The following is a 15,050-nucleotide window of genomic DNA, read 5'->3' on the forward strand; positions in this document are numbered from 1 at the left end:
TGGTATCTTGAAGCCAAGCTGGTCTTCTCATTGCCCATGCAGGCCTCCACCTAGTTCCCAATGACATAACATTACTCACAAGGTTGAGAGGACTGAAGTCCATTTCCAGACTTCCCAATGCCATCTGCAGCCTTTCATCTCCATCTACAATGCTCCTTTCCCTCCTTTCCTCTACAAGCACCTGGAACCCCGGAGGATGAGGAGGGGGAAGCGTTTGCTACCATTCAGGCATGAGTAGCTCCTAAATCAGTAAGTCTCGAGGCAGTACTGATGGGGAACTGTACTACCAGCGTGGGATGGTTGGACCATCCCATTTGCAGTCCTTCCAGCAGTCTGCTGAGCAGATTAGTGTGGCCGGCTTCCAGGATCGTATGGTCTGATTGCACCAAGAGTCTCCTTGCCAAGCAAACAAATATTGGTGTTACTCTGTCATATGGACCAGTGCCAGAAACTCCTTCCCTCTGTGATCATCATTGCTGGCATGCCAAACCTGTTCCCCTCCCCCTCACTATGGCCTTCACCTTCTCTTGCTGATACACCCACCTCCAGGTGATTTTTTTTTTCTCTCTTTGCCTGTACAGCATCTTGCCATCATGTGGGAAGAGGCTTCCCACTCTCCAGATGGCCTGGGCTGCAAATGGACTGATTGGGCTGGTACCCATCATCCCTGGACCAGCCTGGAGCACTTTGAAGGGAGGCTTGTGCCCTTGGGTACTTCTGACTCCATCATTTCCTTAGCACATCTCAGAAGTTTCTGGATTCCCATGGGCTTACCTGCCTTTCTTTCAGGTCTTCTTCATGTGCTCTGAGAGGATCCTGTGTTTTTTACTTTTTTTTTTTCCTTGTAGTATGAGTAGCTGATTAATGCAAAGTGCAGGATGAATTTGAGACTGATCCAGTGGGACAGTGGAAAGGTCTTGACCATGACCCACACTGTCCAGAAGACAAAATGCTGTTTCTATTTGTATAGCCTGTGATCTACCATCCAGGGGTACCTTTGAATTGCACGGTGGATAGCTGTGATCAGACAGCCCCAAGCTGGGACAAGCCAGCTGTCCTACCACCGCCTGGCAAAACTAAACCAGAGATGGAGAAAGGACGGAAAAGTCACATCCCTCACTGTCAACAAGGAGCCACGACCTTCTTGTGAGGTGCTCAGAGAATCAGCTCTGCCCATAATAGAGCTGAATCAACTAGTTTGGGGGCCTTGAGAAAGTCCGTGTTAGCTCCTAGTGAAGAACTCCAGCGTGGTCGTAAAGCAAGAGTATTTATGATTATGGCACTGAACTCAATCAAATAGGGTTGACGATGTCTTCGGATGATTTGCGGCAGAAATACATTACCTTGGCATATAATTTCCCTTTACAGCAGGTTTTCGAAAGCCAGGTCCACTAGCTTGCAGTATACTGAGTGACTACTTGCTTTATAAAGGGGAGCTGATATTATTGCTGTTGAGGGCAGGAAGGGAAAGAATGAAGAACAAAAAGACATTTTAATACTGAAATGGATTGTTGTTGTTTTTCCCAAAGATAGCTGGTGGCAAAAGTGGAGAGTGTCTCAAAGACAGAGGGGAGCGGGCCAAGGTTCTATTCTTTTTCTTGCCATCCTGTCTCTTACTTTTGACATTTGCTGTTGACCATAGCTAAAGTCATAGTGCAGGCTTAGCATTGCACCACAAGGCATTGCATTTCAGACTAGCACCCTGTGCAATCAACCCTTACTTACTTGACACAACCACCAAGTAAGAGAGTTCAGTCATTTTCTTCTGTAAACAGGCAAGACAGTCAACAAGCAGGAGAGGGAAACGGAGGCACGGGGGAGTACAACCATTGGTCTGAGGGTCTCTGGTGTGATAGGAGCTGCAGAAACTGTACCTGTCTCTCCTGATATCTATTACCCAATATACCTGATTGCATCATCCGTCTTGTCTTTGTACAGACCTGCTGTGATCCAGCGGGGTAGTTTTCATGTCAGTGTTTCACAGACATCTGTACAAGGCTGAGTAAGTTGGGGTAGCCTACTTGAGTTGATGGGATAAAGGATTAAGTCTTCTTTTGTGCCGCCTTCTTCACTAAGATGAACACTATCTTGTTGCGGGCCTTGTAAGGATTTTAGCTTTGTGGGGGGGAAAGAGAGGGGAAAAAAATGGCAAAAGCCAATAGCAAGCCTAGATAACAAATCTGTTATCTGCTGGGTTTAAAAGATACATAATCATTTAATTACCTTGAAGGAGGTTTTCATCTTTCCCTGCTCAGCCAATTTGCGTGTGCGTGTGTTTTTCTTCCTCCCCCAAACAAGCTTTTTATTAAAAGCATTTTCATCTGCTGCCTAAAAAGAGAACAGAAGAAAAGATGTCGCACCAAAGTGTTTTATGTCGAGTTATACGTGCTAATGACAGTAAAGCCCACATAAAAGAAACAACTGCTTCAAATATTAATTTTTCAAAAGCAATAGATAGCCGTGTGAGCTGCATGCTGGCGAGCAGCTGCCGAGGAGAGGAGGGCTGCTTTGCCAAGCGTTTGCTTGTGCCTCGTGCTGAACGAAGAGCTGTACTGGCAGCCTCTGTAGTGGAGTGCACTGATTTAGCTCTGACCAGCCACTTGTCCTTCTTGGGGATGGTGTTTTTTTGGAAACAGGGAAGAAGGGGGGGGAAAACAGAAAGCAGATAGTGATAATGATAGCTCAACCCAAACTGGAATACGTCTAAGAGGCATTTGGACAATGCACTAAATAACATGCTTTAACTTTTGGTCAGCCCTGAAGTGGTCAGACAGTTGGACTACATGATCATTGTAGGTCCCTCCCAGATGAAAATATAATATAATATAATATTATATTATATTATATTATATTATATTATATTATATTATATTATATTATCATTTATAATGCCCACCTCTCCTCATCATGGACTTTGTTCTGTAGTAAACTCAGCAGCGCCCTTCCCCACCCCACTGGTGCATCATGGTTTGGCTCAGGAAGGGCTTTGCCCCAAGGTCTCAAAAAGCAGACAGGTTTTCAGGGTCCCCAAATGTCCTGCTTTGTCCTCTTTGCAAGGTGCAGAAGGAAGGCATGGTGCCCACCTCCTTCCAAGATGCACCCCGGTGTAAATGCCTGGGTGGCTGCGCCAGGGAGGGGGTAGAGGACCTGCTGGGCTTTCAGGTGAGCATGGTCAGCTCCATGCTCCCTTGCATGGAGGAAACTTCTGGTGATGCAACTTCAGCTGTTTCTGTGGCAACTGCTCAGTTTCCCTCCCGCTCCTGTTTCCAGTCTCCCTTAACCCGGCCAGAGGCGGCTGCTGGAAGCATCAGCACGGGGAGGAGAAAAAAACCCATCTCTGCTCAAGTTAATGTATCATCTCTTATTTCTCAGGGACTCTAATGACAGTTGCAGCGAAGCCAATACCAGACCGCCGAATCTTTCCCCGTTTGTCGATTATCCGCTCACTTATCCTGGCACCTGTCTATCATTAAGGGGAGGGTGTGAGGTGTAGTTTCTATGGCAACTGCAGGCAGCCTGCTGCCTTCAAGTGCTGTGAGCAGGCAGGGGGACAGGCAGGAGAGGCGAGGGGACCACGAGCAGCTCTAGACAGGCAGCTGCTGCCGGCAGCAGCAGCCACCCCATGCAGATGAGATCTGGCGTAGTGAAGCACGCATTTCATGGCACCTGCTTTTAAGCAGCATGGGGGTTTGGTGTTTATCATCTATTTAGCTCTTAGAAGTGTTTCCAAGCACATGTGATGGAGTTCAGTCTTGTTAGCATCCTCTCCAGGGGGAGGCAGGGGTAATCTGGGAGGAGGCTGTAGCTGATGGTTTGGATCCAGCTGTGCCTCCGGGCTCCTGGTGATTTGGCATTTCAGGCTGTGGCATTTCAGCCCTCATCTCATCCACCGTTACAGCCCTTTCCTAGAAATGGAGCTGTATCATGTAGTGGGTACATCCTCTTCAGAGGGGGTGCTTCAGATGATAATAATAAGAGGAAATTAAACACAGAAATTGTGGGCCAGGCAGAAAGCTTTCTGCTTGTTCATGGAGTCCTGTTAGAGCATGAAAATACTGCTCAGAGGCAGTATCAGGTAGTGTGTGGGCCTATGGGTTATGTATTCAGCAGATGAGAGTTTTAATCTTGGCTCTGAATTGGCTTGCAAACGTTCACCTTTCCGTACCCCTGTTTCTCTCACACCCTCTTCTGTTTTGGGTAAGTACTTTCTGTTAATAGGTGCTTCGTACCTGGAGCTGTGATCTCGCAGTGGGGACTGTTCGCAAGAAGTCTTTGAGCATGTACAAACAAATTAGATAATTTGCTGTTGTTTTCAAGTCATACTGACTTGTACCAAGGTGAAGAAAAAGATGGAAAACCTGTGTATGAAGTGGTTTCTTATGTTATTTTTGGGTACCTTTTGTCATGTCTGAGCCTTTCTGCCCCACAGTCGCCCAGGTGGCAGGGGAAAAGACTGGTAACTTGTTCAATTTCTGTAGTAACTTTTAGCAGAATTTCTGATTACTGCAGTTGTGGATCTGCAGGAAATCTGTCCCAGCGTAAGGCAGCTCCATCATGTCTCTCCTTGTTGAGACCTCCAACCAAATCACAATGGGAACTGAGAACTGATGAAAAAAGGCCTCCCTGTGAGCGGTTCACCCTACCTTAATATGGACCTTGTTTTCTTAGAGCTTAGCTTCTCCAGCCACCATGTGAGTGACTAATCAAGGACCTGTTCATGGAATTTCTAGGAGCAACTCAGGGACATTAGTTTGAATGGAGATGTAAGAAGCATCTGACACCCAATACCGTGTCCCTGCTGAATGTTACTCATAACAGTTGGGCTGCTCATTTTTGTAATGCAAGATTATTCATCCCACAGGACAAAGTGATCTCAGAATGCAAGAGTAATATTCATCTGTCCCCACCAACACAGGACCCTTGAAATAACATCGGGAAGAGCTTATGTTGTTTTGATAGCCTGGCTCAGTGCAATGCCATTGCAATACCTCAAGCGGCGACAAGGTTTTCTGGCTATCTGGACATCTGTTAGGACTGTTAGGATCTGTGTGGCACCCTGCAATTTGAGGGAAAGGTAGTTGCTCAAGAGGAAAGACAATTCCCCATTCAGATTTAGCATGGGGTGGCCTGGCTCTGAAGCAGAAAGATTTTGCATTTTTCCATTGTAACATCAGCCGCATTCACTGCTTTGGGACATGAGAGCTTTTGGGACCTGGCCAAAGAGAAACATTCTCAGGATGTTGAAGCTGCAGATAAGAGGTAACACTGGAATGTGTCTCCTGCCCTGCTTGGGGCATCTCCAGGAGGCTGAGCCCAGACCCTCCTTCCCCACCTTGTCTTTGCACATGAGTCCATTTGCTTTGGCTTGGATGTTATCTCATGCTGTCATGGATCTCAGTGAGGGGGAGGGTGACAAGAGCCATGATATCATTGTTCTGGCCTTCCCACTGTAGAAGCCAAAGTATTATGACTCTCTGGGCTTCTGTCCTGGTTTCCGAAGGAAGCGGGATTGCGTCAACATGGCCTGCGTGTGCACCTCCAGTCCATCTGTTACTCTGTCTCCTCTGTTGACTTCTGAACCCATTGGCCATTCTTGTCCTAGTTGGGCCAAAGTCTGGAGCTCTCAAAGATACAAAGTTCCCCTCACTACAAGAAGGACATTGAGGTGCTGGAGCGTGTCCAGAGAAGGGTGACGAAGCTGGTGAGGGGTCTGGAGCACAAGTCTGATGGGGAGCGGCTGAGGGAGCTGGGGTTGTTCAGTCTGGAGAAGAGGAGGCTGAGGGGAGACCTTATCCCTCTCTACAACTGCCTGAAAGGGGGTTGCAGAGAGGTGGGTGTTGGTGTCTTCTCCCAAGTGACTAGTGACAGGACAAGAGGAAATGGCCTCAAGTTGCGCTAGGGGAGGTTCAGGCTGGATATTAGGAAAAAGTTCTTTACTGAGAGAGTGGTGAAACATTGGAACAGGCTGCCCAGGGAGGTGGTAGAGTCACCATCCCTGGAGGTATTCAAGGAGCATGTGGATGTGGCATTGTGGGATGTGGCTTGATGGGCATGGTGTTGTGTGGTGTGGGTGGGTTGGTTTTGGTGTGGGTTGTGGTGTGTTTTGTGGGTGGTTTTGTTTTTTTGTGGGTGTGTGGTGGGTTGTTTTTTTTTTTTTTTAATGGTTGGACTTGATGATCTTACAGGTCTTTTCCAACCTTAGTGATTCTGTGATTCTGTGATTCCTATTAACTTTGTAAAAATGGGCAGCTTTAGAGGAGAGATAGACTTTTGGTCCTCTCTTAGGAAGGAAGCGCTACAGCTTGGGCTCAGATCTTGTTAGACACCAGAAATCCCCATGTGAGAGCGTTGTCATAAGACTCCCTGTCGCTTCTGAGGGAGGCTTGGTTAGAGAATGTCCCTTATGCGTGTAAAACCCATTTGTTGGCACAAATATATAGGAAACAGTTTTGTTGGGGAACAACATGTCAGTGTCACTGGTACCTACATGGATGAGCAGTAAGGGATACTATTGTGATGGTCAAACATTGCAGCCTCATTGGGCTGCTGGGGTGGCATGCATGGATGTACGCTGTTTTGATATACATGAAAGGTCTTGTGAACTTCAGATGGAAGTCCTTACAGAAGGACAGAAGTCTGGCTAGGCAGAAGGATGCAAATTTATATAATAATAATTAGAGAAGAAATTCATTACTGCTTTATAAGCTGCCCGTGCTCTGCCCCATGATTTCCATGGCTTTGCACAATCCAGTTTTACTATGATGTCTGTTATTCTGAAGGGCTGTATTACCTAACCAGGGTTTTCCTTTAACAAATGACAGACTTTGTCCCAGTAAATACACATTTACCTTGTCTCTTGCACATACACCACCTTCCTTGATGCACACATTCGTATTTCTTATAATTTCAATACCGGGCAGTTACTCAGGAAACAGCAGAACTGAGACTGTTTGCATGTCTCCAGTAGCCCCTCTCCTTTGAGCAGATGTACCTAATGACACAATCATCTACTATTTTTGCCACTAGCCCACTCCCTTCATCCAGTGACCAGAAGGCTCCTGCTCTCCGGATCATTACTTTTCCTTCTGAGCATGTGTCAAAGCAGCAAAGAGCTGAAAGAAAGCTAACATTGTGTCTCTATCTAAAAAGGATAAATGTGGTGCTCGGGTAATTATGGCAGCCTGACCTTGATCCTTGTAAAATAATGGACCAGCTGAGAAAAGCTCTATTAATAAAGAATTAAAGGAGGGTAAAATCATTAATGTTGATCAGCAGAGATGTGTGAACTGACTTCAGAGGCAGAATAGTCCTAGGTCGGGATCCAGCTCTCAGCAGACCTGGGTCATTTCCCAGCACTGCCTGCATGGCCTTGGGGGAGTCACTTTGCTCCTGATCAACGGGATTCAGTAGTGAGCCATGTGAGAGGAGGTTAGTTATCTTCATTTAGCTTCTGCTTTTCGAGTACCCACTCTGGTGATCAGCGTCACTCATCGCTCTCTAGACTTCTCAACACTGAAGTCAGGGACGCATGACGCTATGGGAGCTGAGCCAATGATCTGCTATTGATCTGTTGGTCTCCCTTCCTCCAGCAGTGGTACCTGTACACTAGTATGAGCAAGCTACCATTGAGGTACGTAGCTGCTAGAGTGCACAGAGCTTAAACAGGGCCAAATCTCTTCCACAGACTGAGCACCAGCCTCTGGGCCAACCACCTTTTCCCAGGTGCCAGAATCACTTGTAATATCTGATAAAAGAGAGCTGGTATTTGCTCCTGAATGCTTGGAAGATTCTTAACTAGAAAGGAGCCACCAGAAGTGACAGCGATGCAAGGACTCAATTATTCCTTTGTTGTCCCTGCAGATGTTTACACTTCCCATAAATCCTGTTGCTGTCTCCTCATCAGCTGCCTTTAGAGTTCTGAGCATTTTCTTCATGTATTATTACTTTTGCTGTGCCAATAAATAAGCACACCATCAATCAAACTAACAACATTGTAAACTTAGGAAATGCAGATAAAATATATGGTGCATTAAAAAATTCTTTGACCGGGTGAGATTTTTTGTAGCTGGTTTGATTGCTGCTGGTGCCAATGTAAATTTGGGGGAAGTATACCCAGAAATTTATGGAGCTTGGAATCCTGCCTACAAAGCATTGACCTGATTCCACTTTATAACCTAATAACGTTCCCCGGCACTGTTCGTGTAAATTTTAAATATAATTTTATGATGCTAAGAATTAGTGGTGTAATAATGTAAACACAATGTGGACTGTAACTCACCCCTTTCCCTCCTGCACTGGGAATGCCAAGCTCATTGCTGCTTCGTTCTCCAGATTATCCTGGGCCTGGGAAGTTTTGCAAGAGCTTAAAAGTGATTCATCAAAGGAACCAGCTTGTCAGCCCTGGAGCCCAAAGCTCTCTGTTTGCAGCAGTACAGGGTAGCTGCTAAACAAGCATCTGATTTCGCTCGGGTGGTGTCAGAGCCCTGACCCAGGGTGACCATGCTGGGGTGTGAGAGAGAAGTTCAGGCAACATATTCCAGGCAGTCCCTGCTGCCTGTCATCTGCCAACTTGCTGTTTTCCTGCTTTTCATCTAGGTGAAATCTGATTCCTCTAAAGTCCATGACAAAAAAAAAAGATCTTTTTTTCGTTTGTCCATTTTCCCTCTCCTTTTTCTCTTTCTTCCCTTCCTTTTCTTTCTCTTTCCCTGTTTGGTTTTGGTTTTAATGTTTTTTCATCTAATCTAACTAACAGAGCATCCAAATGCTGTGGCCTAGATATCTTTATAAAGACCCAATCCCTGCCTCTCAAATCTTACCCTCTTGACCTGATTACAGCACAGAGTGGGAAGGTGAGAAAGCCGTAGGGGACAGAGGGAAAATGATACATTGCAGCTCAGCAGGGCGTATGAACAAAAGTTGTACTATATTTACATAATATGTGAGTAAATAACCATCTGATTATCATTTCTTGTGGGGTTCCAAAAGGCTTGAGTGAGTAAGTTATGGTCCCCACTTAGATTCACTTTGTGATCATGTTCCTTCCAGGCAAGATGGCTTGGATAAGGCACAAAGATGGTTGCTGAATGAGGGATACTGAAAAGAAAGTCTTAAAAAAACCCTGCAGCTGAGGATGAAGAAATGGATTTTGATAGCAGGAGAAAAGGGGAACTGGATGCTTTGAGATGAGTAGTGGAGGAATTAGTGGTGGTGGTTGTGTCTGATCCTGAATGGAGATGACTCCTACTTTTCTGGGAAAAGAAGGGTGAAAATCCATTGCCAAGACTTGAGTTTATCTTGCCAAACATACCTACAATGCAGTCAGCAATAGGTGAGCTCTAGTTTCCTTCTGTAGAAAGTGGAAATCCAGTCAATGTTACCAGGGATCATGAGGGAGCAGTATGAAGAAAAAGTAGGAAAGATTCCCGCACCTAATGCTCTGGATGACAAGGGATGCACAGGGGAAGACAAGTGAACTGGGACACCAGTGTAAGGCAGAGACTGTTGATAGGTGGATGGGTCATTGTATTAAACCTTCACGGATGTTTTACCTGTTCCCATGTAAGATGCCTACCATTCGAAGTAGATCAGACATGTTTTCTTTTGGAAAATGGAAAACATTTTGATGAGACTTGGGCTCATGATCCTGGCCATAAACAGTAACAAAGAGTGAAACTGTACAAAATAAGGTTAGAAGAAAACCCTTGCAATATCACAAGACTGTGAAAGATCCCTACATGCTTCCTCCCTAGGAGAGGAAGATAACTCTTCCAGCTTATACTGGAAAACAGCATGGTGAACTCTCTATGAAATCTATATATGTATGAAGCACCATAAAAGAACCGAACTAGTTAGTTCAGGGCTATGACCACATAGCCTCAGAGAGGTTTCATTGCCCTCTTTAGCAGAATTCTCATGATGGCTTTCACTGGGGACTTAGTCAGGTATAGCTGTGATGAGGGCCATAACACATATGTGAGAGAAAAGGAGAGAAAGGGTTCTCATATTTCTGAGACTTCATTATTTCTGCAAGCTACAGCAAACACATTTGCAGGCGTTCTAGGAGGAGTTATAAATAAAGAAAATTAAACTACCATCGACCCAATGAGTACAGCCCATTTCATGCAGTGTTTTCACTGCAAAAGCTCTCTGACTTGATAACTGGCAAAACTTGGCGATTTGAGGTGTGCATCACTGCTGATAGGAGTCATTGGCAAGGGTGGAGGATATTATTTTAAAGAGACTGGCTCATTTGAAAGCATTTAAGGAATAGAATGAAGCTACACACACAAAATAAATCAACAAGAGTCTGCTTTCAAATGTGTTGCCCTGGTACAGATTAAACTGGATTTTAGTTCCTCTGGAATCTGAACCAGCTCCCCTTAGGGTCGAGGGAAAGGCTTAATTTATTATATACCAAAGATAAAAGGGATGGGATTGTGCCCTTCCTTGGTACAGTTGTTGGCAGAGGATGTTTTTATTTCCCCTACATCATGTGAAAACCGTGCTTTTCCAACCTAGGTGATGTCCATTGCAGAGGAAGGGTGAAGAGAAACTGCCTCTGCTGGAAAATAGCCAAGATAACTCTTTTTTGAAGACCCTTCTGCTTGGGTGCTACTGCAGGGTCTGCTCTGAGTAGATTGATGTTTTACCCTCAAAAATACACAGCTGACCAGGCACCCAAAGCTTGACACAGGCTGCAAAATGAGTACTACAGTTGAATTAGAACCCAGAGCCTCGTCCAAGCTCTGGGGTTTTATGCAGTACATCACCCAATGAAATTGCCTTTTTTCCCCCCCTGTTTCAATTAGAAAGAACATTAGGTCAATCAGATAAAGCCACATTGGGAGGATTTCCTCTTTATGGCGCTTGCCTCTTCAATTATCTATAATGAACTTCCTCACAGCACTGCAAAGCTTTTTATATGCAAACGAATCCTGTTTTGGGGCTGCCGCAATCACTGCTTGTTAATGAACTTGAAACAAGTGTTATCGGAAAGGTTACAGCACCAGTGGTGGAGGGGGACGGGTAAAGCTAGACAAGAAAGACCAGCCTGAAGAGCTGGGATTGGCCTGCAGGTAGCATAGTGGACTATCTCCAACCCCCATCCTCCAGCCCCCTTCAGAGCCTTTTCTCTTTGACAGACATCAAGCAAAATGCCCACTCTTGGGAAACGGCTGCTCAGCAGCAGATAGGGCTTTCCCATCCTCCTGTCCCACTGATTCAGTCTGCCAATGCATCTCTCTCTTAACTCCTATAGCTGGGGAGAAAAAAAATTGAGAGATGTTGCCAAGGTCTTTTCTTATGCCAGGAGAGAGAGAGGGAGGTGACTCAGAAGCACCAGGACATATTGGGCAAGTGAAGGGGAAGGGTCAGCGGCGTGTTGAAGCTATACAGTCCCCAATGGTATTTAGACATGGTATCTACTGGCGTGATCAGAACTGGAAACTCACTCTTATTTTACTATAGCCTAGACCACCTCCTTCCCCTGCCCTTTGGGTTTTTATAGGACTAAGTCACCCAAGGTTAGATTATGCCTCACTTCTCATGCTGAGTAGCTACTTAACCTTGCAGCTGGCCTTAACACTGATGTGCCTTGATAGGGTAGGATCATTGGACTCAATGTCGGAAAGACTTTCTAGGCTGTAAAGCCTTGCCCTTTTGTCAAGACAAACACTTTTATGACACTGTAGATATTGTGTTTCAGCATTAGTAGTTCCCTGGGGACATCTCATCATGGGACAGGACAACAGCAAGAGCAGAGATTGTTTGAACAGGGTGTGTAGCTCCTCAAGCACTCTTGGGGGTCAGAGACAGCCTCTTTCCCACAGTGGCTGTGTCTTGTGCATGATGCGGTATAAGGCAACTTCCAGTGCTCATATACTCAGTGTCCTGGAGTCTCCTCACAAATGTCTGCTTGTTGGAGTGCTCCTCAACACCAGGATCCCCAAGACAGCAGAGAATCACAGTGGTAAAGCTCATCACTGCAACGCAGTACCGCATAGGTTTGCCACCTCCAATCCTTACACCATCCAGCCAGGTTAACGTGATGGCCTATTAAGCCCCAGTTCTTGGTAGCACTTATTAAGCTAGGCCTTGTGCCAGATTAGCCCAGACAAATGGCCAGCAGACCCAAGATGGTTTACCTCCATCCACCTCCAGTGACTGTGTGATTGGCTGTCCTGGTTCTGTTGTTAGCCTGGGCAAAGCCAATTGGAGTCCATCAGCAGCTGTCAAGTACTTACACCATTAGCATCCCCCTATAAGTGCAGATGAGAAATCAGGTTGCCCCGAAGGGCTCTTCAGTCTGGCGTCCCCACTAGGACAGACAGACCCGTTTTGGGGACTGAGGAAGGCTTCTGGACTTCACTGCACCAATGCACTGAGTGGGTACTGGATTTTCTTCCTGCCCCTGGCCATGGATCGGCTCACACTAGCAATGTGATGATTGATGGCTCTTGTAATTCTATTCCTGTTGGTGTAACTGCAGATGTTACACGTCTAATCCATTTCTTTATCTTCCTAAGCTATTCGCTTCAGTAAGATGCTTCTACCATCTGCTCTAACAAGCTCCCAGGCTCTCATAAGCCATAAATTCCACTCTTGAGCCTTTCAGTCCCTTTCCCTACTTTCCAGCCCTGGATCAGTCATTTTCCTTCTGCTATCCCTTGCCCACACCTACGATTAAGCTTGCACCTCTTTATGTAGCTTCCCTGTCTCTGCTTGCACCAACTGGACCTGTTGGGCAGGACAGGCTGAAATGATGTTGCTCTCTGGACTGGACAGGGTGGCTGCACCATCACAATACCGTGGTCCTCTACAGAAAGCAGGTAGTGTGCCAAATACAGTGCAGAGAAGAAAAAGGGTGGACAGGCTTTCTCTTAGCATCTAGGAGTTTAAAAGACTTAAGAGAGCGGACAGCCAGGCACTCGCAAGTGATCAAGACAGTATGGTCTGTGCATGTGGCACGCTTATGTTTTGTAGCCCGTTGTAGTGTTTTTTTAAGGGATCCCATTTTATATCAAATTGCCTTGGACTAACCAGGCGAACGCTGCAGCAGTTTCCTAAAGAGTTGATAGCTTCCGAGAATACATGAATTTGACAGCTTGCAGTTGTCCAATTGTACTATGAAGAAGCAGTGCATTGCTACTCTACTTAAAGCTGTGCAAATAAATACGACTTCTGCATTGCAGCCTTCTGCATTGCAGCTCTGGGTGCCCAGACCTCTACCTGTGTGAGGGACCCACCAAAAGGCACTGCATTAGCAACATCCACTTAGCATTGCACCTCTTGTGAAATGGTGGCAAACCTTTCCAAGGGATCTCCACACATTGTGGAACAGTTGTTTCTTGGGAGCTGGATCCATCTGTAATAAATATTCTGTCCCCTTCTAAGCCAAAACAAACTCTCTTTTTAAGAGCCCAGGCTCTGTAGTTTACACGTGTCTTGCTGGATCTAGCTGCAGTTTTGCCTTTTGTACATTGGTGCATTGGCTGTTGGGGAGGGAAGGAATTATGCTCAGGTTTTGCTTTATTCACTTCTCACGTCATGGTATTGTGACCGGGCTAAGTCCCTGGATGGGACATGATTGCTTTCCCACTACCTGATTAATGGAGCAGGTATTAAAAAGAACCAGCGGTAGCTTCCTTTGGTCCTGAAGGTTGAAATTCTGCAGTGCAAACAAGGGAAATAGGAAAGGAAGATCTGTAAAAGAAATCCTTCCTCACCTGTTTACCTGAGCCTTCCCAGTAATGCTCCTTGAATACCCTTGTAATAGGCTGAGGCCCAGGGAGATGCAAAGGCTTCGTAACAGGTTGAAGCGAAGCGTGAAGTGAGAAGGTTGAGAAGCATCAGAGGACTCCACCTGGGGCTGGGAAACCTGTGTGCTGACTTGGCACATTCTCTTCTCTCTCCCTAGGACTGTCCCCAGCTGCTGCAGGCAGAGAAGATCCTGGTGCCGGTGGAAGTGATCAAGCCGATCACACTGAAGGCCAAGAACCTGCCCCAGCCACAATCGGGCCAGCGAGGCTACGAGTGCATCTTGAACATCCAGGGCAATGAGCAGCGGGTGCCCGCCTTGAGGTTCAACAGCTCCAGCGTGCAGTGCCAGAACACTTCGGTGAGCAAACCCTGCATGCTCAGGAGAGGTGCAGGGGTCAAGAAAGACCAGGAGTGGCTACAGCACTGTCCCAGTGGGATCTGGGGTTGTGTTGCAGCCCTTTTTACCTTATTGCCTACCCGATTCCAGACACAGTCAAAGAAAGACTGGTTGGTAACTTGCAAACTGCCCTTTTTGCTCTTTAGGCTAGCTGGCGTCACCACACAGTAGTTGCTTCCACCCTTGGATCCCAGCATTTGGCCGTGCTGGAGCACCTTAGCCATGACCCCCAGGCATTATTATCAGCTTAACCTGCCCATATCCTCACAGTGCCATATCCCTGTGTGCATTCAAAAGGGTTTCCAAACAGACAGATGTTTATATTAACACTGAGAGTTAAGGTTATTATGTGGCGTTTTAGTGACAGGACATCTAAACCCCCATATAAACCCCCCATTTGAGTCTGATGGATGCCAGCGTGTAATGTGTCAAAAGAAGGGTGAGATGCTGAAGGCTTGAGTCCAGCCTTCCTCCAGCCATTGACTCACGGCATGGCCCTTTCCTCTGCCAACCTCTGATTCCACGTCAGCAGTGCAGGACCAGTAACCCCCCTCCCAGGGAGCCTGTGTGAGTCACGGTGGTGTTGTCAGCGCATCAGTGTCAGTTTTGGGGTCAAACACTGGCATCTGCCAGGAGCCATGCGTATGTGGAATGGTGGTCTCCTACCACTGCTTCTCCAGAGGTTTCTCCATGAGATTCATGTCTCCCAGACATGCATTTGAGTCATTCTTGTTGCTGCTACTACAAGACAATTTATTAGTCAAAGAGCTAATTACAGGCTTTAGCCACTTCACTGCAGCTCTGCCACTCCATGCCGGGCAGCGCTTGTTAAAATCCGTCACAACATATTCTGCTGCATTAAGCAGCGTGCTGAAAATTACAGGCAGTGCACACA

At 46.3% G+C, this 15,050-nt stretch overlaps 1 protein-coding gene across 1 annotated transcript in view; it reads left to right on the top strand.

The window, feature by feature from the left end:
* PLXNA4 (plexin A4) overlaps positions 1-15,050 on the top strand; it is a 425,661-nt gene that overhangs the window by 322,268 nt on the left and 88,343 nt on the right. Inside the window, exon 9 of the mRNA XM_059815912.1 lies at positions 13,916-14,116. Coding sequence (XP_059671895.1) covers positions 13,916-14,116 — 201 coding nt within the window. The remainder of the gene's footprint in view (positions 1-13,915; positions 14,117-15,050) is intronic.

Source organism: Gavia stellata, chromosome 4 (genome assembly GCF_030936135.1).
Source record: "Gavia stellata isolate bGavSte3 chromosome 4, bGavSte3.hap2, whole genome shotgun sequence".
NCBI classification, from domain to species: Eukaryota; Metazoa; Chordata; class Aves; order Gaviiformes; family Gaviidae; genus Gavia; species Gavia stellata.